This window comes from Drosophila rhopaloa, unplaced genomic scaffold (genome assembly GCF_018152115.1).
Source record: "Drosophila rhopaloa isolate 14029-0021.01 unplaced genomic scaffold, ASM1815211v1 contig_3, whole genome shotgun sequence".
In the NCBI taxonomy this organism is placed as follows: Eukaryota; Metazoa; Arthropoda; class Insecta; order Diptera; family Drosophilidae; genus Drosophila; species Drosophila rhopaloa.
In genome coordinates, this window is record NW_025335123.1 from 13,728,819 (window position 1) to 13,751,616 (window position 22,798).

The window sequence follows — 22,798 nt, forward strand, 5'->3', positions numbered from 1 at the left end:
ATTCTTCAGAACGTGTACGAGAAATTGCTATAAAATGTATTTTCCAATTAGCACTCTGTGTGTGGTGTAAAAATTCTGGAGTTTTACGCACAAGCCACATTGTTTAGCTCGGAAAAAAACTCATGGTCATGAGGGATAAATGAAAGGAAACTGGTTTCACAGCATAATATTCATTTTCTCCATATGTACGCATGTCCTTCTAAATTTAATTACTATTTACTCTTATGGTCAGAAAAAGGCACAAGAATAGGGGAAAGGTTGAAGGGCTAACACTTTAAATTGTTGGTTTACTATAAAGTAAATCTTGTTTACTTGGATTGCAGTTAAAGTCTCTTAACCGTAATTAACTTAGCTTCTTTATGGAGCATGTTTGGATAATTAAATTCAATTAAGTTAGCTTTAGTTAGTCTGTAACTATTTATAGCCTTTAACTTGGTAGCCGGTCAATCTAATTTAACAAATAGCTGTGAAAATGAAATAAAGGTTTACGTTTTAAAGGATTATAACACTTTTTTTTTGCACGCGCGGTAAGCTTTTAAGCTGGGAAAATTAATTACATTTTGCTGCCCAAAACCTACCTATGAGAAAAAGGACCAAAATGTTTGTAAAGTTGTTTGAAAAAATCAAAAAAAATGTAATAAGAAATAATTATCAAATAATTATTGTCCATTAATTATTATTTGTGTTGCATCATTATATTTTAAATAAAGTTAAAGTTACATACAAATTCTATCAAATTTGTTGTAATCATAAGTTTTTAACCGAAAATAGAATGTTAGAACAGTTTTAAGACTTAGCAGTATTTTAAGGGGGTATTCTAGTCTAGAAATTTGAAAAAATCAAACAATTTTAACTTTTTAACTTTCTCTACTTTTTTCTATAACAATACCCTTATTTGCAGTATACTACACTAATCGTTTTGGGGGTCATTGTATGGAGCTGGGATAGCTGATTAAGATAATGTAAGTTATTTATAAGTAAGTTATAATTCGAGCTTCTAGACTAGAAGATCCCCTTAAAAGAAATGCAACAGTGCTTCTTTGGTCAGTGATTCAGCAGAGTTCTTGTACATACAATTATCGGGAGTCGCAGGTAAAATCTCTCCACAATTATCGCTCGCAGTCGGTTTCTATCAAGTTTAAGCCAAGTTAACAACAATCTGGCGCCAGTTGAGAGAGTTTTAGGTGCTAGTTCGAGAGTTTAAGCCGCGGCGAAGACAACGTTTTTTTTGTTAGGTAATGCATTATTAGCACCGCTCTCCGGTCGCACGTTCCGGGAAGATAAAGACCGGAGACGGGAGACGGGGTTTGAAAGTGAAGCCAAAGAGTGATGTAAAGACCGCAATCACCTGCACGTTCGCCGACGAGTCGCTGACCCATAAAAGCGGGGATCTCCGTGGCCAGAGTCATCAGTTCCATCGGCAACATGTTCCACTCCAAGTCGCAGTCCAAGTCCAAGTCCCAGTTCTGTCTAGTCCTGACATTCGTCCTGGCTTTTTCGGGGGCCAAGGGCGACTACGATTGGTACGGCGACTATTCGGGCTCTGAGCTGGACTACATCTTCGCGGATGCCAACTACGATGCCGTGTGCCCCCCGGGCGGCAATCCCGTTTGTGCCACCGATGGCTACACTTACCACCCATTTGGCAGCAAGTGCCGCCTGGATTCGCACAACCTCAAGCAACTGTTCGCTGGCAGGAAGGGTAAGTTCTTAGGCAATTCTTAACGATCCCTTATGCTTAAACCAAATTAAATTAACTTTTTTATATTACTCATTTATTTATTGATTTCTCTTAAAGAAAAACACCCTTCTACTCTTTTTTTTGCTATGTTTTCAAGGAGTTTATCATAGAGTTTGTAAATAATTCTTATCCTTTTTTAATGATTCAATGTTTTTTAAATATATTTAAAGAAAAAGTTAGAAAGCAAATTCAATTAAAATGTATATGAATTTAACATAATTTTTTTCTTTATTTTCCAGAACTAACCCATACTGATCTGTCCTACTGCCCCGCGTATCCCGCCCCCTCGTATGTGCCTGCTGAGGATTACAGCCCGAGGAGTTCGCCCGTGCAGAGTTATGCCCCGGTGCAGTATGCCTCGTCCTCTGGCCAGAACTCCTATGCCTACGCCGCTGCCAGTGGTCCTTATGGCGCCAAGGCTTCGGCCGAGGCTCCGGGTCCGTATCCTGTGGCTCCACCCTCCTACTCCGTCTCGTATCCCTCCGCTCCCGCTGCCTATGCCCCGCCCCCGGCCAGGTATCCTGCTCCGCCTGCTAAGTATCCTGCCCCACCCTCATCCTATCCCGCTTATTCCAAGGCTGCCTATAGGCCCGCCTATGCCGCCGTTTATAGCTATGCCAGCACCACCAAGGCGCCGTCCAGTGGATCGACCTCGGCCGCGGCAACCACCACGAAGGCCACTAGATATCCAGGATACCCCACCGCATACCCAACCACCACGGTGGCCACCACAGTGGCAACTACTAAGGCAGCAACCACAGTAGCCACCACCAAGGCAGCAACCACATTGGCAACCACCAAGGCAGCAACCACATTGGCAACAACCACAGTGGCAACTACCAAAGCAGCAACAACACTGGCAACCACCAAAGCAGCAACAACATTGGCAACCACCAAAGCAGCAACAACACTGGCAACCACCAAGGCAGCAGCAACTACAGTGGCAACAACGAAGGCAACTACTAAGGCAGCATCCACTGCAGCACCAACTGCAGCACCAACTGCTGCTGCAACCACTGCAGCACCAACTGCTGCACCCACTGCTGCACCCACTGCGGCACCAACTGCTGCAGCAACCACAGCTGCAACCACTGCTGCTCCTTCCGTAAGTAGAAATCATAGCCCCCAATTCAATCTGCAAACTATATAATCACTATTCCTTCCACTTTAGGTCGGATAAAGTAGAGATGGGCACCACCACCCCCCGAACGACTTGGAAAACCACCGGAAAACCATCGGAAAACCACCGGACAACCACTTAAAGGCATCACCAATCGAAATCATAATTTAAACCACAGCAATATGTAGAGTGTTCCATTTAGCCCCAATAAAGCAATCAGTACAGCACATAAACAAGTTGAGTCGATCGCATCTGGCCCTTTATTTTTGGGTACACTGAGAAAAAAGTACCCTCAATTTGTGGTATTTTTTGAAGCAATAAATAGTTTTCACTTTGTGAAATCCCTATATATAATTTAATAACATTTAAGTATGTTTTAAATAGCTGAACGATATTTATGAAGCATAATTCAAAATTAATATCGAAAATAAAGTCATTATTTTCGTGATGAATCTTATTAAACGAATATCTCGAAAATGTATATCAATTTATTGTTGATAAAATAATTAAGGTAATTTTTTTGGCTCTGAAATTGCTATGGTTTTTTTTTAAAAAAATAAGATAAAACTGGGAAAAATCTTAAAATCATTTGTTGAGCATATAAAAATGTTTTATAAAAATAAATAAAAATCTGTAGTAAAACTGAAATAGGTTGAGAATCATATACACCTATTTGTTGTTTTGTTTCAATATTTATTAATATTTTTATTCATTTTATTATGTGTTGAATGTTTGTCTTATGGTACGTGAAAAACAAAACCTATTATGGCATAATATTTATTCCAAGAATAATAAAGTAATGTTGTTAGATTTTTTCATGTGGTGTTGAGGTGGTTGGGTGGTATGGGTGGTGTGGTGTGGAGTGGGTGGTGTGGGTGGCACTTATCAGCGCCTCTCGCCCCACACACGCGAACAGGTGTTTGGCATTGTTTGCTCGTTGAATTATTTTCGCTACGGCTTAATAGATTTTTTTAAGCAGTTTTCCGCTTTTGTGCCCGCCCTTATCTTTTGACAATAAAACGGCATTAAAAGTGGGTCGGAATTCGGAGGCGGAAGGGTCGAAACAATGGACCACAATGGCTGCGTCGTGGAGAGGGGGGGGCTCCTATTTCTGGCGGGAAAGCGGAAACGGAAATTAACAAATGCCCCAGGCAGCACTTGGCATGCCAAACAACAAGGACAAACCACCCGGCTAAAATAGCCATTTATATTCAAATTGTCTTAACTTGGCTCAGATTTTTGAACCCAAGAGCTAACTTTTTTTTTTTGTTGACAGCATATATTTTTGTTGTATTTTATTTTTTTCCCCTTTGGGTGCGACCAAAAGTTTAATGGGGGAAATCTGTTTAATTAAATGATAAACATTTAATTTGGGGCGCCAACGTTGCTAACACTTTGTTTATTATTATAGAAGTTAAAAGATTTAAGATAAGTGTTCGTACATTAAAGAATGACATTTGTTTTTTGTTATATATATTTATGCTGTTAAAAAGTGCTTAAGTTTTGGTAACTTCAAATTGTTTTTAAATATAAGTTTTTTCTTATTTTTAAGGTTTCTCAAATCAATATAGCTGCTTAAATTCTTTAATGGGTATTCGATTTTACTTTTTATTAGCAAATGTAGAGAATGTAAAAAAGGTAAAAGCAGACTCACACGCTTTTTATTGCTGTTAAAAAACTGTAATCAAAACTAGACTAAAATTTAGTACAGCGATATAAAAAAAGAGAAAGACTTCTTTACTGATTATTAATTATTATTTATCGCATATAGTGTAGGTAAACTTCTCTCAGGTCAGGTTTTTAGGTGAGCAGCGTTTTTACAGGTGTTTCTCTGTTAAGCGATAAACGGGTAGATTTATCAATTTAACATAAATAATTTTCTTGCAGCTTTTGCCATCTATTTAAAACTGGCGTCTTGCGAAATGATAATTTTTCCCCCTCAATTCATGCAAAAACCTTTCACAACTTGCGCATATTTTGTGTAAAATAATTTGTGAAATTTTATTTATTTGATTTGATTTACCCAGCCAGCAATGTTGTTCTTTTTTCCCCCGGCAGCTTGTGTTTTCGCTTTGCTCATTAAAAGTTTCCACCGTGAATAGAGAGAGTGCGAAAAGTGCTGAACAGGCAAAAAGATCCGGCACAATTGAATGAACTCTTTTTTGGTTTTTTTGGTTTTTTTTTTTTAAACTGGCGCCGTTCCCTTAGCCCCGGTAAATTGAAAACGCTGAAGTGAAACTTGAATGGCAGCTGCCCCAAAAGTCCGCAGAACTCCAACAACAGGCCCAACTTTTGATAGCCGATAGCAGATGGCAGTCCAGCATCCTAAGCCAATTATTGACATTCTCTGGTAGCTCGCATAAATCTAAATTTGCACAAAGCCCACGAAGGAAAATAAGCAAAAACTCGAGAAGGGGATTAAGTTGGAGGCGCTGTGGATTTAAATACTGCGTACTCCTCGAGTTGGTGAGTCCATTGGCAATGTGTTTTACTAATAGTATTACCTCTAATCGAGTTAAAAAAATTATTAACATTAATATATACATTGATATATTGCGGATTTTAAAGCATATATAAATGCAACAACAAAATTTATTTTAAATAGATATTAGATTATTATTCTTGTGTATTTGATTTTAATACTTACAAAATTGTATATATATATTTTATGTTTTATATCAAGATTTAACCATTAAGTCCGTAACCTATTATATATATTTTAAATTCAAAGATGCTGTATTTCTTAACTCTTTTTTTATATTTTTTATTGACCTTAATTGTTAAAATCTGTTGTGAGTCTAAAACCAAAGATTAAAATTAATGTATCGCAATGTTCCAATCTTCAAGGGTATACTTTCTTCTGAAAACATTTGCATATTTATTAAAATGCACACAATGAAGTTAAGGTAAAGTACAAATTTCACAAATTGAAATTCGTGTGCAGCAGAAGCGAGTACAAAGTAGCTGACAGTCGCGTCACAACCATAAATCAGAGCTCTCGTTTTTTAATAAATTTGAAGTGGGACAAGATTTGTGGTGGCTTAGTCGCGGGCAAATATTTTATTTGGATGCCGTGCTGCCACGCCCACACGGCATAAATCAAATATCGCTCCTTTTGATTTTCATCTTTTTTTTTTTTTTACAAATATTTTTTCTTTTTTGGCCCCTCTGCTCGAATTGATATTTATGGCCGTGAAATCGGCTTATAACATTGCCCATTACAAAAACCCCTTCCCATCCCATCGCACACATATATTGCCTATATATACAACGCTTAGCCAGCGGGTTGTTTACAATTCAACCGAAAAACAGCCACGAAATCAGATCGCACTTAACGGACGAGAACAATGTGTTGGTTATTTTTATTGGATTTAATTGCGCTGAGTACCTGAACTTGGCCGCGAAATCTGGGGGATAAGGTCTTTGCCGGAAGCCAATTGCAGGGGAAATCCAATTTGCCCGAGAGTAATCAAATATTGAATGATATACGAACGTTAATTTTTAGAGGGGGAAATTTGGATTCCATCAGTCCGGAATCAACACACTTCCAATTTATGTTAAATTTATGGCGAAATCTCGGCCAGCTTTTCCACTTAACTGACAGCTCGCATCCAATATTCATAGATATCAATTAATTATCCACCTGACTATTAATCTGAATTAATCCTTAATCACTTGTTTTTATAAATAGCTTTTCCACAGGTATACATTTTTAATGCTCACACATGGAATATTTATACAGTTGGGGTATTTTATAACTTAAACCGCTATCTGTTTAAAAAAGCTGGCTAATTAATTAATTATCAGTAATGATAATAGGGTATTTTAAATTTTATTCAAACTCTCTTGAGTTTTTTTTCCTCCAGCAGACATCCGTCAATCAATTTTGATTAATTTAAACTTTTCATTTGAGTATTCTTAGATCACAACACAAAGTGAATGAAAAAAGATAAAAAGAGGAATAACAATACCAATCAGTTGTTTAATTTTTCGAAGGCTTGCGGTGGCCTTCAGTGCTCGGTAATGTAGTATTAAGTTTAACATTGTATACTAAGCTTAATTTTTTAAAATAAAAATAAATAAATAATTTTTGGATAACTTTTGCTTGTTTTAATTAAATGAGTTGAGGTTGAGTTTCATGAGATTGAACTTTTTTTATAGGAATAAAACAAATGCAGAACAATTTTAAGCCATTTTCAGTAAATAAAAAAATTGGTAAGAGGTAATTAGAATAAAACATTATTACTGCTTTACAAATGAATAGTTTAAGAGAATAGTTCTTACAGAGTATTTTTCTTGTGGTGATAATATGCAGTGACATTAACATGTTATTAAAAAGGACAATTTATAAAGTGACAAAACATTTTGTATCATATTTTTATTTCGGCTGTACCTGGTTGCCAACCGATTGTTTATTCAGCCCAATGAACGCTGGTCATTGATAGCCACGCCGCATTAAAATATTTAAATGTCCAAGGCTAATGGACGAAAAAAGTACGGGAAGTAGCGCCATTGAACATGTTTGCAAAATTAATCAAAAGCGCCACTGACAGCTCAGGGAGCGTCGCAAGGAAAATAAATTAAAAATACATAAAGCGCTCAATTACGAAATTTGGTACATTTTATTTGCAAGCAAGACGAGGCCAAAAGACTGGACTGGGTGTAAAAAAAAAAAAACAGCGGGAAAACCCGGCAGCAATACAAGCAGAGGAAAAAGCTGTGTCAGTACCAATGAAAATGGAATCCCATTTCCAAGTTGTTTTCCGCCTACTGCCCATTTCCTTCTTTGTTCTTCGTGTTTTTAGCTCCGCTTTTTTTTTATATTTCTGGTTTCGGTTGTATACTGTTCCGGGGGCAATATAAAAATTTAATATGCGCCCAAAAGTCGACTGCAATAAAATGCTTAACAGAGTGTAGTGGCGCAAGCAACTTCAATGTGGAAACATAAACCATGATCCAAGACTAGAGCACGGTCCCACCTCCCCTCCACCAAATTATGTTGTAAAAGTGGCGAAAAACAAGCAAATGGCGACACTTGAGATCCCATTTCCCGGACATTTCCCCCCGGCAGACAAACAGACGGACAGACAAACGGACGAGCAGACAGTCGCCTCATTAGTCGAGCGGTCAGCGGGCCACTTTAAGAGTGGGTCGAAAAAAAGTCCAAAAACCCAGAGGGTTTCCGCCATAGAGTGTGTGAGTTACAGGGGTTCCATCTGAAATGGACTAGCCCAGAACAAAACATATGCATACATGTTTCGGGGGTCGTCTTGGGCTCAAATCAGTCATAACTTACTTCCAGGCTTATCGAATGACAGCCCCAAGTGGAATTCGGAAGAGGGCAATCTTTGTGTGGCATAAAAACAATTTCCAAGGCAGTTAGATGTACCAAGCCCACATAAAAAGCTTTAATTCGAATCATTTTATTATGAAACGAAGAAACGGGAACAACATTGCTCCTTTTATGTGTATATACCATTTTCAGATAATAATATTGACGAAATTGGCGATATCAAGGCACGACATAATTTAATCCAATAATTTTTAGAGGTTATGAAAGTCCAATTGTGGGTCACCTTTTTCAAGTCATGGGAAACATGGAAAAAAATGACATGAAAATGGGTCCAAAATTTGATCATCGTTAAAATGAAAATTTTGAATGCAGTTTTTTAGAGAATCAAACCACAAGTCTTAAAAGGTATGCCACTTTGAAATCGGATTAAATTTGGTAAAGTTATGGACTCTGGAAGTCCAATTGTGGGTCACCTTTTGACAAGTCATGGGAAACATGGAAAAAAATGACATGAAAATGGGTCCAAAATTTGATCATCGTTAAAATGAAAATTTTGAATGCAGTTTTTTAGAGAATCAAACCACAAGTCTTAAAAGGTATGCCACTTTGAAATCGGATTAAATTTGGAAAAGTTATGGACTCTGGAAGACCAGTTGTGGGTCACCTTTTAACAAGTCATGGAAAACATGGAAAAAAATGACATGAAAATGGGTCCAAAATTTGATCATCGTTAAAATGAAAATTTTTAATGCAGTTTTTTAGAGAATCAAAGCACAAGTCTTAAAAGGTATGCCACTTTAAAATCAAATAAAATTTGGAAAAGTTATGGACTCTGGATGTCCAGTTGTGGGTCACCTTCTTACAAGTCATGGGAAACATGGAAAAAAATGACATGAAAATGGGTCCAAAATTTGATCATCGTTAAAATGAAAATTTTGAATGCAGTTTTTTAGAGAATCAAGCCACAAGTCTTAACAGGTATGCCACTTTGAAATCGGATTAAATTTGGTAAAGTTATGGACTCTGGAAGTCCAGTTGTGGGTCACCTTTTTACAAGTCATGGGAAACATGGAAAAAAATGACATGAAAATGGGTCCAAAATTTGATCATCGTTAAAATGAAAATTTTGAATGCAGTTTTTTAGAGAATCAAGCCACAAGTCTTAACAGGTATGCCACTTTGAAATCGGATTAAATTTGGTAAAGTTATGGACTCTGGAAGTCCAGTTGTGGGTCACCTTTTTACAAGTCATGGGAAACATGGAAAAAAATGACATGAAAATGGGTCCAAAATTTGATCATCGTTAAAATGAAAATTTTGAATGCAGTTTTTTAGAGAATCAAGCCACGAGTCTTAAGAGGTATACCACAGTCAGAAAAGTATTTGAAATTATTAAACATATGTAAGTACTTAAGATTTCTTAATCCAGGTGTTTTATTAAAAGATAAATTTTGTTATATATATATTTTAATAATAATTTTAATAAACATTCATTCAAGTTTCTAAAGAAAGGCTACGTACAGGTATAAAAATGTTTGCCCCTGACTTTTTTTTTAATTAACCATTGACATTTTCCAAAATTGGCAGGGCTAACCCCTTTTTGATTGGCCTGTCGATTTCGGTGTGAAACATTAGTTGATGGAAACATCAGTTTACATTTGGGCGGTCCATGTCGACACTTGTAAGTCCTTTAATGAAGAACCTGTCATCAATGTATTTGCGGTCGACCGCGACTGCCTTTGCCCCGGGATGTCAGCTGTCATGTGCACAAGTGCCCCCATTTGGCCCCCATTTGGTGCCCTTTGACCCCTTCGCAGCCGCTGCAAATGTTTGTATGGCCGTGTAAACATGGCCAGCAACTAATGAGCCCTCGTTTAGCAGATGAAGGTATTGCTGCCGACGACGATTTTTCGCCGGTCGAAATTTGAAAGAAACAGCTGAGGTAATAAAAAATATTAAGGTGGGAGTATGCCACAAGACTGGTGGAATTTCATTTCTGTTTTCAAAGAAATTAAAATTAAAATTAAAAGTAAGCTAAGAGCAGTATGAATGTTACTAACCAACAGAATAAGAAGTAACCAGACCTCAATAAAGCCAAACAAAATTGGTTTTTCATAAGTATTCAAGCTTAAAAACTTAAAATTGATAGCGTTTAATTAATGAACACAATTTTTTAGTATTCAATTTAAAGTGTTCGCCAAAGAGCACGATTTATATATGTATGTATTAAAAAAAATTACCTATAAAAATATATAAAATATAAATAAAATACATAAATGTAGCTTATGTGGTTGAAAAAAATATGTGTTACAATTTTTGAATTCCTAAAAATATTACCAAAACTATATTTAAAATTAAAAGACAAACATATATTGTCGCACTTAATAATGCTATTGGATGCCTAAACCACAAAATGGAATGCTTTCTTGTTGACAATAATAGACATGTCGAATTCGGAACTATTCAGCCAGACATTTGCCGGAAAGCACGCTCCAAATGTGTATTGAAAATAGGGTGGTGTAGTGGGGAACCCGTCGAAGCACATAAATCAACTGACAGCGCCTCGTGCATAACTTATTGCACACTTTGGGGCAGCTCTGTTCTGCAATTGTTCCGGTACACAATCGCCAGTCATTGCGGGAATTTGTATTGGGTCTTAGCCTTAAGTCGGCTGTAACATATACATATGCGACGAGGTTGCGCAGGATGTGCTGTTGCCACTGCTAATTGAATCAGAAGCCGCAGCGTGAAATCAACTACAAACGGTCCACGCGGCGGATACGCAATGCGAAATGGAAAAGGGACTTTTTTAAAGCCCGAAGCAAAGGCAAAAGGATTGCTGACCAGATTGATAAATCCCCCCCCGGCAAAGTGCCTTTGACATAAAAAACGGAGCATACATTTATGCGATGCCTGAATAAATCATCCGTTTGCAGTGACGTTTTTTTTTTTTATTTTATTCTTTCCCAAAATAAATACGCTCCTAATGCGTGGTGTGTGGGCTTGATTTAGATTTTCAGGCATGACAGCCGGTCTTTTTTTCCGGAACCCACTGCGTATGGGCAATATGTGTCGCGCGTTAAATAAACAAAATTCACACAGCGAAAGCCTCAGGAATTAGGAAAACTTAGCGAGTGACGCGTGCAAGTAAATGTAATTTAATGTACTCTGTTTACCTCGACGGCGGGGTGCCTCTCGCACTTTTGGGATCGAAGTTCGCGGCCTTTATTTGGCGCCTCGATTGCCGAATACCAAATGATCAAAATGCCGAAATGAGCGCCAAAAAATCCACAGCACTCGAAAAACAAAATAGAAACAGAGGGCAAATTCGGGGAACCGCGACCGTTGTGTTCGCCACAGCAACCGGTTGCCAAGTGAGTACGAAAATTCAAAACGAATCCAAAGGAACCGACGTGCAGGATTCAAATGGGCAAGCAGTTCTTCCCGACTGCTTGTCGAAAACTGTTATACTGTGCTTGGATATATTTCATTAAAAACGTATTAAAACCTTTTCCATACTCTAATGATCTATTTAACTAGACACAAATCGAATTAAAAATATTTAAACATGTGAGGAGTAAATAAAAAAAGAAACTTATTAAACCATTTATCACTTTTCACGAAATTACTCACTTTTGTCCTTATTAGAAAAATGGAATAAAAAATGGTGACTAAGATACAATACTCCTGCCCATTTTATTTTAAGATCTATTTTTAATAAAACTATAATTTAAAATTTTACAATCAACAATTTGAATCAACTAATTTTCAACAAAAATGGTATGCATTTTGAAGACTTTGTCAGTTAGTTAGCTAAAAAACGTTACATTTGAAATAACAAGTTATGAGGTTAAGACATTAAGCTTGGCTTAAAATACGAACATTTTCGACAGTAAAATCATTTCAAGTTTTCAACCAAGTTTTTGAACCAAGAACGTTAGCTTTTCACTGCTTAATGCAGCTTTTGAAGCAGTGTCACAAGCACAAGCGTCACAAGCAGTTATTGGTGTTCATGTTAAGCAGTCAATTGAACTTCAGATTGCGTGGTTTTAGTTTTTACCTTTTATTCTTACGAGAATATGGGGACCTAATATCTGAGCCACGGCCAGGCAACCGAGACGAGACCAGAGAAAGAGAATCTGAGTAGGGGCTGCTGGATTTGTTTTTTTCATTTTTATTTTCTTTTTTTTTTGTGGAGTTCTGGCGGCAATTACAATGGAAACGGTGTTCTGGCACGTATAATTCCGATAGATAGACACCGTCTGTAGCTATTGTTGTTTCTCCAGAGTTTTACCTTAGCAAAGAACAAGTCGGTCGTATAAATAGTTGTCTAAGGGAAAGGTGAAGACATCAGTTACACGACAACCTTCAAAATGTGGAGAGTGTCTGCTTGTATTGTCCTACTGTCAACCTTGAGCTTTTCCCAGGGTCATCGGGAGGATTACTCGGGATTCTTAAGTGCCCACAGGACCAGGGATTTTACGAAACACAACAATCGACCGTGTGGCCCTCGAGTGTGCGGCAAAAGTGGCCTTTGCTATCGGAGTTTTGAAAGCATTTGCGAGCTCAACGATCATAACATTAAGATGATATTCAGTAGCCAAGACGGTAAGATTATTAAGATTATTTTTAGTAGGGATTAGTTTTTTTTTTATAAAATTGGTTTGTAATGATATTTATCTTCATGTATATTTATTTTTCCAGAATTCTATCTTACGGACCTTATTTATTGCCAAGAGCCGCCGCCGCCGCCAAAGATTATAAATGTGGGCTACTATTACAATACTAATCACCGGAGTTTGCTGTTCGGCCAATCGCCACCGTCAACCTATTCATCGCCTATTCATAGGCCCAGTATTTCCTCGAATGCGGAGTATATAAGACAGTACGAAGCAGTTCCGCCACCAGATACTTATGGTCCAGTTCTTGATTATATGCTACCATATCCGGTATGGTCTTTTAAGCGACCTCAAACACCACCGAGAAGGCCTCCAGTGAGCCGAAGGCCACCTTATTGGTACTATCCGACCAGGCGTCCCGAATCAACAAAGCGGCCATGTTATGAAACAACAACAGCCAGTGCAAAGCCCCATACAACAACAAAAGCCACTGCATATTCAACAACCACCACAACAACAACTCCATCTACAACGACGACAACAACTGAACTATCAACAACTACAAAAGGTGTTTCTACGACAACAACAAGTACTGAACCTTCTACATCAACAACCACAGAAAGAACAACGACAACAATTGAACCAGAAACAGAAACAACCACTGAATTAACAACGAAAAAATCGACAGAACCAACAACAATAACCACTAATTCAACAACAGAGATAACAACCACGGAATCAACAACAACAGAAACCACAGTACCAACATCAAAATCCACCGAACCGACAACAACAGAAACCACAGTACCAAATACAACAGAAACGACAGAGTCAACAACAACAACCACTGAATCTACAACAGCTGAGCCAACAACAACAGCCACTGAATCAACAACAATCACAAATCCGACATCGACAAATGCCATAGAATCTTCCACAACAACAACCACTGAAGTTTCTACAACGACGACAGCAGATCCTTTGACTACAACAACCGCTAAAGTGTCTACAACGACAACAGATCCTTCTACGACAACAACCACCACAGATTCTTCTACCACAGACTCTTTCACCACTGATTCTCCCACAACAACATCCAGCTCATCAGATTCTACAACCAAAAATTCTTCTACAGATTCTCCCACAACAACATCGACCACAGATTCTTCCACAACAACATCGACCACAGTTTCTTCCACATCAACATCGACCACAGATTCTTTCACGACAACATCGACCACAGACTCTTCCACATCATCATCGACCACAGACTCTTCCACATCATCATCGACCACAGATTCTTCCACGACAACATCGACCACAGATTCTTCCACAACAACATCGACCACAGATTCTTCCACAACAACATCGACCACAGATTCTTCCACAACAACATCGACCACAGATTCTTCCTCAGATTCAACATCCACCACACCAGCATCGAGTACAGATTCTTCCACAACAACAGCTATCACAGATCCTTCCACAACGACAACAACAACAGATGCCACGACATCAAAAACGACGGATGCCTCTACGACAACAACCACTGAAGCTTCCAAAACAACTACTGCCGCGGCTGTAAGTTGAAAAATTAAACTTTATTACCATGATGAAAAAATAATACATATTACTTATTCCCTTTGACAGTTTAAACCCTTGTCTATTGAGATCAGAAATGCTGATGGTCGGATACTAGACTTCGATTTGGCAGACGTGGCCGTGGATCCAGACACAGGAGATCCAAGCTGCGCAGAGGTTACCAAAGTGGTGATAACCACAGGATCAAGGGTCGTCTTCCAGTTCGCTGGCTGCATTGTGGCACATACTTCGAGTAGTTCTACCAGTGAAGCCACCACCACAGCTGCGCCCAGCACCACTGGAATCCCCGCCACCCAGGAAACCCCGTACTACCAGTGGTATGGCCATTCAGCAGCCTACTCGCAATCGCATGTCTTGTATACCTATTAATTGGATATTCTCACTTTGGACGGAATAAAGAAAATATAAAGCTTTTAAGACCAATTAACTTTTATCTTAATTATTAAATAAGCCTTATATTATAAAAAGCACCAAATTTTTATTAGCACCCTTTAAAATCTAAAATATTAACAGAACAATTTTTTGCTTTGCCGATCTGCATTCCATTTTACCCCCTAGATCACGTTTCTAACTTTATTCCAAAACAAAATACGAATAAACTGAGTAAGGGTATAGTTTTATATCATAGGAAACGTGATGTTCGCTGGATTGAAAAGTGCCGCACGTGAACTGCGTACCGACCGCCCTTCAACCCATCGTCGAAATCAAAATCAAGTTCTCAGTTAAGCCCGCAATTTCCCAGCTATTCTGCTGACTCATGTCTTAGCTCATTCCGTTCCGAAGAATTGCAGCTCGCAGACAATTTCACATGACTCAAGGTTGAGCTAAGCCACCGCGATAATGGCCAATAAATTTCATAATGAGTTGCAAGACAGAATGAAAGCGAGAGAAGAGGCGTCTGGGTTGCCGATTGATATGAAATATATATATGTATATTATAATTTCTATATTATTAATATAATAATTATATGACCGCGACACGTACACACACATTGCCAGAGAATGAGAGCACCGAGTGTTAGGACACCTGGACGTATAAAAGCTGGAATCGATCGAGGTCACGGCATAGTCGCATTCGAATCGTTCTCAGTATGACAGCCCTACTTCCAATTGGATTAGTCCTCCTCACTGCCGTCCAGGCATGGGACTACGGATTACCCTACTACCCAGCACCGCACTATTTCGATCAGTCGCAGTCGCCCCTTGAGTACCCATGTCCAGCATCGGGTCCCGAAAGTCTCGTCTGTGCCGGAGCCCCCGGCGCCCAGCCATCCACCTTTCCCAGTCCCTGCGAAGTCCAGCGATTCAGAGCCCTCACTGGCATAGGTGAGTACCATAGCCTGCGGGTCTGTAAGTCACCACCTGATGCTCATCCGCCCCCTCTTCCACTGCAGACTGGCAGATCATCCATGAGAACAGGTGCGAAACGCTGGAGGTCTGTCCGGATAACTGCCAGGATCAGTACAGTCCCGTCTGCGGAAAGTACAAGGACACCAGGCGCAACTTCCGGAGCGAGTGCGAACTGCAGCTGGTCAAGTGCCGCACAGGACATCGTGAGTACTCAAAATATATATTGAGTTAGGGTCTCACGAGAACAAACACATTCAAATACATCACTTACTTTTATAAATTAGATAAAACATTAAAATATTCCTTATATACCAAACTGTTAGAATTGCAATACTTTTCTCAAATTAAATGTATCTGAAACCGTGTTTTGTGGTCAACAATTAAGTTAATTAATTAACATTTGCTTTCAGAACAAATATTTATTGAGTGCGCAGATATCAAGTGCAAAATGATAATACTTAAAAACGCCACAGAAAGTTTATATTTTAATGGCACGTTTATGTTGACACAAAAATGTCAATAAATACGTCAAAAAAAATGTAAACCGATTATGAATCATAAATTTTATAAGCGAACAAAATAGTCATAGTTAAAGCTTGTTGTAGAAATTATATATCTAATACCAAAAGTAAAAACAACTATAGACTACAATAATCCTGTTTAATAATAGGGATTTTGATTAATTGAAATTTCACTAATTATTACCTGACAAAACTTTCCTAATTGCAGCCTGGAGAAAGCATCACGATGGTCCCTGTGAAAGTAGATATCCAGTGGGTCAGTCGCCTCGCGTTCAAAGCTACAATCCGTATGCGATCAACCCGTATCAGCCGCACTACGGATCTTCTGGATCATATGGCTCTTACGGTCCCAGTCCAGCACAAGGACCCTATGGATCCCAAGCTCCTTACGGCTTCCAAGGACCTCAAGGATCATACGGTCCCTATGGATCGCAATCTCAGCCTCAGGGTTATCCACAAAGATCATTCGTCTCCCCAAAGCCCACTTACGAGGCGCCAGTTTATAACCCCTATAAGATTACGTGGGAGAACCTGCCCACCGAATTTGCCGTAACATCCAAGCCTTATCCCACTACCACCTACGAGTCTTCGACAATTACTGCCACCACCACCATCACCACCACACCACAACCTGCGACAGAAGGCACAACTGTCCCTATAATCACCACCACACCTAAACTTGAAGGGGCAGTAACAACAGAAGCCTCGAGTGGAACCCAAAGTCCCCGGCAGAATATAAAGGTGAATGCAGTGGTGGAAGAGTCAGCAAAAACAACTACGCCTTCTTCGGTTGAAGCCCCGACTACAGTGAAGCCTCAGGCAGCGAAAAAGAGTTCGAAATACTCCACGGAGCCCAGTTCCACGGAGACGAGAGTCACGGAGTCGAGAGTCACGCAGTCGAGAGTCACGAAGTCGAGAGTCACGGAGCCCAGTTCTACAGAGTCCAGTGTCACGGCTCCACCTTTGAAAAAATTCATAACGACTGCCACTCCAGAGCATGCCACTACCACGGCGAGAATTTCAGGACCCTCTCTTTCGATAAACGCCGTAAAGGTACCCGAGCAGGAAGCTGAAAACACCACTGAACAGATCACTACCACAGAGTCGAGTACCGCCAAATCGCAACCAAGCTATCAAACTTATCCATCCTATATAAAATCTCCAGTCACTACAGACGCTCCTGAGGTTGAAGAAGCTACCAAGGTGTCTCTGGATAAAGTCTTCAAAGTAAATGCAGTTCAGGAGAGTACTGAAAAGGCAGCTGCAAATACCACTGAGAAGACCACTGAGAAGATAACTACTTTGGAATCAAGTACGCCTAAAGCCCAACCAACATACCCATCGTATCCAGCCTATCCATCTCCAAGTGTTTATAAAACATATTCAGTCGTAAGCTCTACTGAGATTCCAGTGACTGAAGAGGAGGACAATGAGACAACTGAGATAACCTTAGATAGGGTATTCAAAGTAAATGCAGCTCAGGAAAGCACTGAGAAGACAGTTGCAGAGACTACTGAAAAGGAAAGTAGCACGCCCAAAGTATCACCGTCTTACCCAACATATCCAACTTATCAATCTTCAAATGTCTATAAAACTTATCCAGTCTATGAATCAACTGCGACTCCAAAGGATGAAGATGAGAATACGACAACTGCAATAACATTAGACAAAGTATTCAAAATAAATGCAGTGAAGGAGAGTACCGAAAAAGCAGCTGTAAAGACAACCTCAGAACCAAGTACTCCTAAAGCTGAACCGACCTATCCATCGTATCCCACTTATCCATCACCAAGTGTTTCTTCAGTCTTTAATACCACTGCAATTCCTGAGGATGAGAAAAATACTAAGGTGTCTCTAGACAAGGTTGTAAAAATAAATGCAGTGCAAGAAAGTACTGAGAAGATAGCGGAGAATAACACTGATATAAAATCTAGCACAGAAGCAAGTACACCTAAAGCCCAATCCAACTACCCAACATATCCAACTTATTCATCTCCAAGTGCTTATAAAGAATATTCGGTATATGAACCAACTGAGTCTCCAGTGGATGAAGAGGACGATGAGGCAACTGAGATATCACTAGACAGGGTTTTCAAAGTAAATGCAGTGAAGAACACCACTGAAAAGGCAGCTGAAGCGACGACTGAGAAGATAACTACCCCGGAATCCAGCACTCCTAAAACCGAAAACACCTATTCATCATATCCAACTTATAAAAAATCTACTAAAGCCCCTGAGAATGAAAAAACAACCAGGGCAGCTTTAGATAGAGTATTCAAAGTAAATGCACTGCAGGAATCCACTGAGAAGACAGCTGAAGAGACCACAGATAGTGTCTATAAAAAGTATTCAGTATATGAAACTACTGAGACTCCAGAGGAAGAAGAGACAGAGGACGAGGCAGCCACTGAAAGTCCTTTGGAAAGAGCCATTAAGATCAATGCGGTTGCGGAATCATCTTCGGAAACCAGTCAAAACTCTACCGCCGCACCGACTTCTACCCCGGATATCCTAACTAGTATTCTCTCAGGAATCGGAAATGGACTTAATATTACCTCTACTAATAGTACAGAGAAGGACTCGGAGGATGTGCCCAAGATCGTGAGGACAGAAAGTGTCGGTGAGAATGGTACGGTGGTGAATTTGGAGGTGACTGGCAAGAACGGACCCAAGAAGTTAAATCTCCATACAAATAGTTCCGACAAATCGAGCAATATATTTTTCATATTTTTTGATAGTTTCAACTGAGTATGTTTCCGAGTGTCCAACCATAATCGATTTTACCAGATAAGATAATGTTGCTAATCCCGTTGCTGTTAATAGTGTAAAGTTTAGGAAATTATATGCATAAAGTGTTGTGTTTGAAAGTGTTTTGTGTTTCCATTGACTTAGCGGATGACGGAGAGTGTTTGGTTGGCCAGTTTGAGGGTGTGCACCTTGTAGAAAACCACGTGATTGGCCCCATTTAGTGGGTTGTGATTTATCAGGGATTCCAGATTCACCGAGGGCAGCAACTCGGTGATGTTCTTGCTGTCCTCCAGTTGGTTAAAGGCACGACGCGTCATCTCCTGGATGACTTCCGGTATTCCACTCGCCTGCATCCTGCTAAGCACTCCACGTTGGACCGGGAGTTTTCGTTTGGGCTGCACGATCCTGTTGCTACGTTGATTCACATCGTTGAGCACTGCCATATTGTCACGCAGTCTATGCAACTCCTGCTTCAAGTGATGGCCAATGAACTTGAAGGGCAAGGTCACCACCGAATCGTCCAAGTGTTCGTGTTCCTCATCAGCCATGTCATTTGCATTTAAATCCTCGTTCAACTTGCACTTGGGTTCGCCAGAGGCCCAGACCCCACCGCAAATAATCAATCCATATAAAAAGGTGAGCTACAGTGAAGTACAATAAGTTTGGTGTGTTTCCCCGCTGCGATTCTTACCATTAAATAGGAGTACTTCATGTTTCAAATTATATTTCTTTTCTTCTTGTTATTGTTTGTTGTCAATCAGTAGAGATACTGGAAAATTCATTTGCAATTCACTGACAAGAAAGGAAATGCTTACTTTGCTGGAAAAGCTGAGCTTACTTAATTTGATTTTCTTAATCAAAATCGAAAAAAAAATTTGTTTAAAAACAAAATACAAATCTTTAACAGAGAGAGTTATTTGTAATGCCATATTTTTTTAATTTATAAAATTGAACAAGTTTATAATTTATTTAAATATTTTATGCTTTGTGATACCCAAGGTTATGTTCGTTTGTTAAAAAGACTGAAGTTTGAAACTTTTTTAAACCTAATACTTTAAATCTTGTGTTATGTTAGCATACCAGATTTCCACTTCTTTAAGCAAGTCTCTTTAAATATTTATAAACTTTAAATTCACAACTACATCCAGAAAAATGTTTTAATGTGTTTATTGTTTTATTATTTATCCTAAGCAGCTGCATAAATAGATTTGATAAATATTAAATAGCAGAGTTTGCAGATGGTTATCAGGTACTTTTCGTGGATTCTTGAGTGGTGCTGCTCAGGTGGGTCATCGCCTGCGAATCCTCCGTTGTGGATTCGTCACTAATCTCAGTGGTGCTGGGCACTAGATCTGTGGTGTAGGTCTCCATGGTGGTGGTGTCCGGTGGATTACTGATCCCGGTCGCTTTGGTGGTGGCCAAAACGGGTGTGGGTGTGGTGGTGCCACCGCCCACGGAATACGACTCCGTGACACGACCCACTTCTGGCAGGAACATCGAGAGCGAGGAGTCGGTGATCTCGGCGTAGTCGTGACCCACATCGGGAATGTTGTACACATTGTAGGCATCCACTGCCCGGGAAACGGAGACCATGGGATTGGCCAGGCCCATCAGCTGCTGGAATTGCATGGGCGAGGGACTGGTGCTGGTGGGTTTGGTGGGTCTAGTCCTGGGCGTGGTCGTGATTCTGGTGGTGGTCGGAGTGGTGACCCTTCGAGTGGTGCTACTGGTGCTCCACGGAGCAGGAGTGGCCAGCATTAGGTACACCTTCTTTGGATTAATGGCCAACTTCGAGGTGGTGGCCTTGGTTGTGGGTCGCTTATTTTTGTTGCGGCGCAGCTTCTTCTTGCGTCCACTTTTCGTTGGTGTTTGGCAAGGACCCGAGTGCAGAATTCGCAGGACTAAGCAATCAGAAGAAGTGATATTTGGGATTATACAAATCGGGAAAGGCAAATAAAAGTACACTTTTAAATCTTTATATTCCTAATTACTCATTGTTAATCTTATTAATATCATTAGCCCTAGATTGAAATTGTTTTTGCCCTTTTTTGTGTTTCATTTTGGATGTTTTACATCGTTGGTTGATTAGTAATTTAATGGCAGTTGTCAACTTTAATGAATATGCAAAATAATGTGATGGTAAAATAAGGCCATATTTTAAAGGAATAATTGAGACACTTTGATCTAAAGTAAAAAAAGTCTTTGAATATCACATATTCTCATTATAGACATAAAAATGATTTTTTTCAAGATATGTAGAGATTTTTTTTACGCCCAAATGAAATATTTTAATATTTTTTTTATATAATCTAACAGAAAACATTTAGTGAAGGATGAAATCTTTATGTAGTTAATAAAGAAAACTTTGTTTTCTTTTTTGACTGACCTTGCTTCGTGTGGCACTCGCGTCGGCGCATCTCGCACTCGTTGGTGAAGGTTTGGGGAAGGGCTCCTCCAATCTCGGCCAGCGCGCAAACTGGGCGCTCCACCTGGGTGCACTTCATCGTCTGGCAGGTGGGCAGGCATCGCTCCATCTCCGTGGGCTCCAGTTCTGCATGGGAATCACTCAGTGCAGTTGGAGGAGATTGGGTTTCGCGAATAAAGTAAATCAAATAAGACAAAGACAAAGAAGGCATTTTAAATTGGTAAGTGCAAATAAATTTTTAAAATTCTTAGCCCTGATTTTATTTGAAATTCACTTAATTATAATAAAAGAATTTGCCTAGACTGCACATTTTAAATTAGTAACGTATTGTTTTTAACTCAAGAAAAGGTAAACACATTTAATACACTCCGTACTTTTTTCAACAATTTTCTGTGGTATTTGATGATTATTTTTGTGATAATTCCCTGAAAATAAATGGCTTAATTATTTTTAAATTATTAAATTATTCTAGAACCAGTTGTGTGTTTGATTTCTCTGAAAAGTCCGAAAGACTTGCTACATTATGCTTAAATTTACTTGAATGTGAAGTAATAAAATTGATATTGGTTGTAATTTAACATGTGTAAGTATGGCTAGATTAATTTTCCTATTGCTTGTACATTTTTTTTTATAATTAATATCAATATATGGGGGGAATTAATTGAAAATATTTTCACATAGGAATTCTGTGAAGCAGAGTTTCGTGTTTTTCCGAGCTCACCTGTGCCGTACTGGAAAAGCAGCTTCATGTTGGCCGCCTCCAAGCGGCAGTTGTTCTCGAAGTAGAAGCTATCGGTGCCATTGGTGGCACAGACTGGCACTCCGCCGGACTGGCAGTTGGGCTGGTAGTCGACGTACTGGATCTGCATGGGACCCAGGCCCTTGGGGTCCTTCTCGTCGGGGTCCTGTCCCACTCCCGCCTCGCCCAGGATTCGGGCGTACTGATCGCTGGTGTAGTGTGGATCGCTTAAATGCCAGTCGGCAATGGGTGAGTATTTCTGGGCCATTACCCCTCCGCCAATAAATCCGATGATCAGGATCAGGATCGGCATCAGGATCGGAATAGTGGTTACAGGTTTCATGATGGTGAGTTTCCGATTCTGCTGCTGCGACTGCATCTCGAGTTGCTTGTGACCTCTAAAGATCACATCCAAAGCTTTATATTGGAACTCGAGCGACTTATCGCAAAAGTTCGCACTACATTTTTACACTGACGCTGCATTTATCGCTGCAAAAAATGCATATTTTCTTATGCCAGTTTTTTTTGCGATAAGCAGGTGGCTCTGACCATTCATAATTATTTATCGCCCTGTGAACTGTGGGTCATTCACGTGTTTGCTTATCAGTCAGCTACTTTGAGGTCATGATCATGTAATGGT

General features: G+C 39.5%; 5 protein-coding genes across 5 annotated transcripts; 3 read left to right on the top strand and 2 right to left on the bottom strand.

Annotated features, from left to right (window-relative positions):
- Nucleotides 1-1,425: 1,425 nt before the first annotated feature.
- Nucleotides 1,426-3,088, top strand: LOC108049000 (flocculation protein FLO11). Its single transcript, XM_017129984.2, has 3 exons — nucleotides 1,426-1,702; nucleotides 1,981-2,846; nucleotides 2,913-3,088. Exons 1-3 carry the CDS (start codon nucleotides 1,426-1,428, stop codon nucleotides 2,919-2,921), a joined length of 1,152 nt encoding a protein of 383 aa, XP_016985473.1. The 3' UTR covers nucleotides 2,922-3,088.
- A 9,439-nt stretch (nucleotides 3,089-12,527) lies between these two features.
- Nucleotides 12,528-14,782, top strand: LOC108048972 (mucin-5AC). Its single transcript, XM_017129946.1, has 4 exons — nucleotides 12,528-12,762; nucleotides 12,859-14,142; nucleotides 14,248-14,354; nucleotides 14,424-14,782. Exons 1-4 carry the CDS (start codon nucleotides 12,528-12,530, stop codon nucleotides 14,742-14,744), a joined length of 1,947 nt encoding a protein of 648 aa, XP_016985435.1. The 3' UTR covers nucleotides 14,745-14,782.
- Nucleotides 14,783-15,466: 684 nt separating this feature from the next.
- Nucleotides 15,467-19,113, top strand: LOC108048970 (proteoglycan 4). Its single transcript, XM_017129945.2, has 4 exons — nucleotides 15,467-15,701; nucleotides 15,770-15,928; nucleotides 16,455-17,035; nucleotides 17,159-19,113. Exons 1-4 carry the CDS (start codon nucleotides 15,467-15,469, stop codon nucleotides 18,992-18,994), a joined length of 2,811 nt encoding a protein of 936 aa, XP_016985434.1. The 3' UTR covers nucleotides 18,995-19,113.
- Nucleotides 18,938-19,754, bottom strand: LOC108048999. The gene is made up of 2 exons (XM_017129983.1): nucleotides 19,686-19,754; nucleotides 18,938-19,635 (listed from the first exon to the last, which is right to left on the bottom strand). The coding sequence occupies exons 1-2, from the start codon at nucleotides 19,704-19,706 to the stop codon at nucleotides 19,135-19,137; spliced, it is 522 nt and encodes a 173-aa protein (XP_016985472.1). The 5' UTR covers nucleotides 19,707-19,754; the 3' UTR covers nucleotides 18,938-19,134.
- A 485-nt stretch (nucleotides 19,755-20,239) lies between these two features.
- Nucleotides 20,240-22,537, bottom strand: LOC108048969 (mucin-5AC). The gene is made up of 3 exons (XM_017129944.1): nucleotides 22,141-22,537; nucleotides 21,381-21,545; nucleotides 20,240-20,895 (listed from the first exon to the last, which is right to left on the bottom strand). Exons 1-3 carry the CDS (start codon nucleotides 22,535-22,537, stop codon nucleotides 20,240-20,242), a joined length of 1,218 nt encoding a protein of 405 aa, XP_016985433.1.
- Between the last annotated feature and the right edge of the window lie 261 nt (nucleotides 22,538-22,798).

Coding starts and splice junctions, on each gene's coding strand:
- LOC108049000 (XM_017129984.2), top strand. CDS start 1,426: ATGTTCCACTCCAAGTCGCAGTCCAAGTCCAAGTCCCAGTTCTGTCTA. Junction 1,703..1,980: donor ACTGTTCGCTGGCAGGAAGG/GTAAGTTCTTAG, acceptor TTTATTTTCCAG/AACTAACCCATACTGATCTG.
- LOC108048972 (XM_017129946.1), top strand. CDS start 12,528: ATGTGGAGAGTGTCTGCTTGTATTGTCCTACTGTCAACCTTGAGCTTT. Junction 12,763..12,858: donor GATATTCAGTAGCCAAGACG/GTAAGATTATTA, acceptor TTATTTTTCCAG/AATTCTATCTTACGGACCTT. Junction 14,355..14,423: donor AAACAACTACTGCCGCGGCT/GTAAGTTGAAAA, acceptor TCCCTTTGACAG/TTTAAACCCTTGTCTATTGA.
- LOC108048970 (XM_017129945.2), top strand. CDS start 15,467: ATGACAGCCCTACTTCCAATTGGATTAGTCCTCCTCACTGCCGTCCAG. Junction 15,702..15,769: donor CAGAGCCCTCACTGGCATAG/GTGAGTACCATA, acceptor CTTCCACTGCAG/ACTGGCAGATCATCCATGAG. Junction 17,036..17,158: donor AAACAACTACGCCTTCTTCG/GTTGAAGCCCCG, acceptor AGAGTCACGAAG/TCGAGAGTCACGGAGCCCAG.
- LOC108048999 (XM_017129983.1), bottom strand. CDS start 19,706: ATGAAGTACTCCTATTTAATG. Junction 19,636..19,685: donor TGAAGTACTCCTATTTAATG/GTAAGAATCGCA, acceptor ACTTCACTGTAG/CTCACCTTTTTATATGGATT.
- LOC108048969 (XM_017129944.1), bottom strand. CDS start 22,537: ATGCAGTCGCAGCAGCAGAATCGGAAACTCACCATCATGAAACCTGTA. Junction 21,546..22,140: donor GCTTTTCCAGTACGGCACAG/GTGAGCTCGGAA, acceptor ATTCCCATGCAG/AACTGGAGCCCACGGAGATG. Junction 20,896..21,380: donor CGAGTGCCACACGAAGCAAG/GTCAGTCAAAAA, acceptor CTGATTGCTTAG/TCCTGCGAATTCTGCACTCG.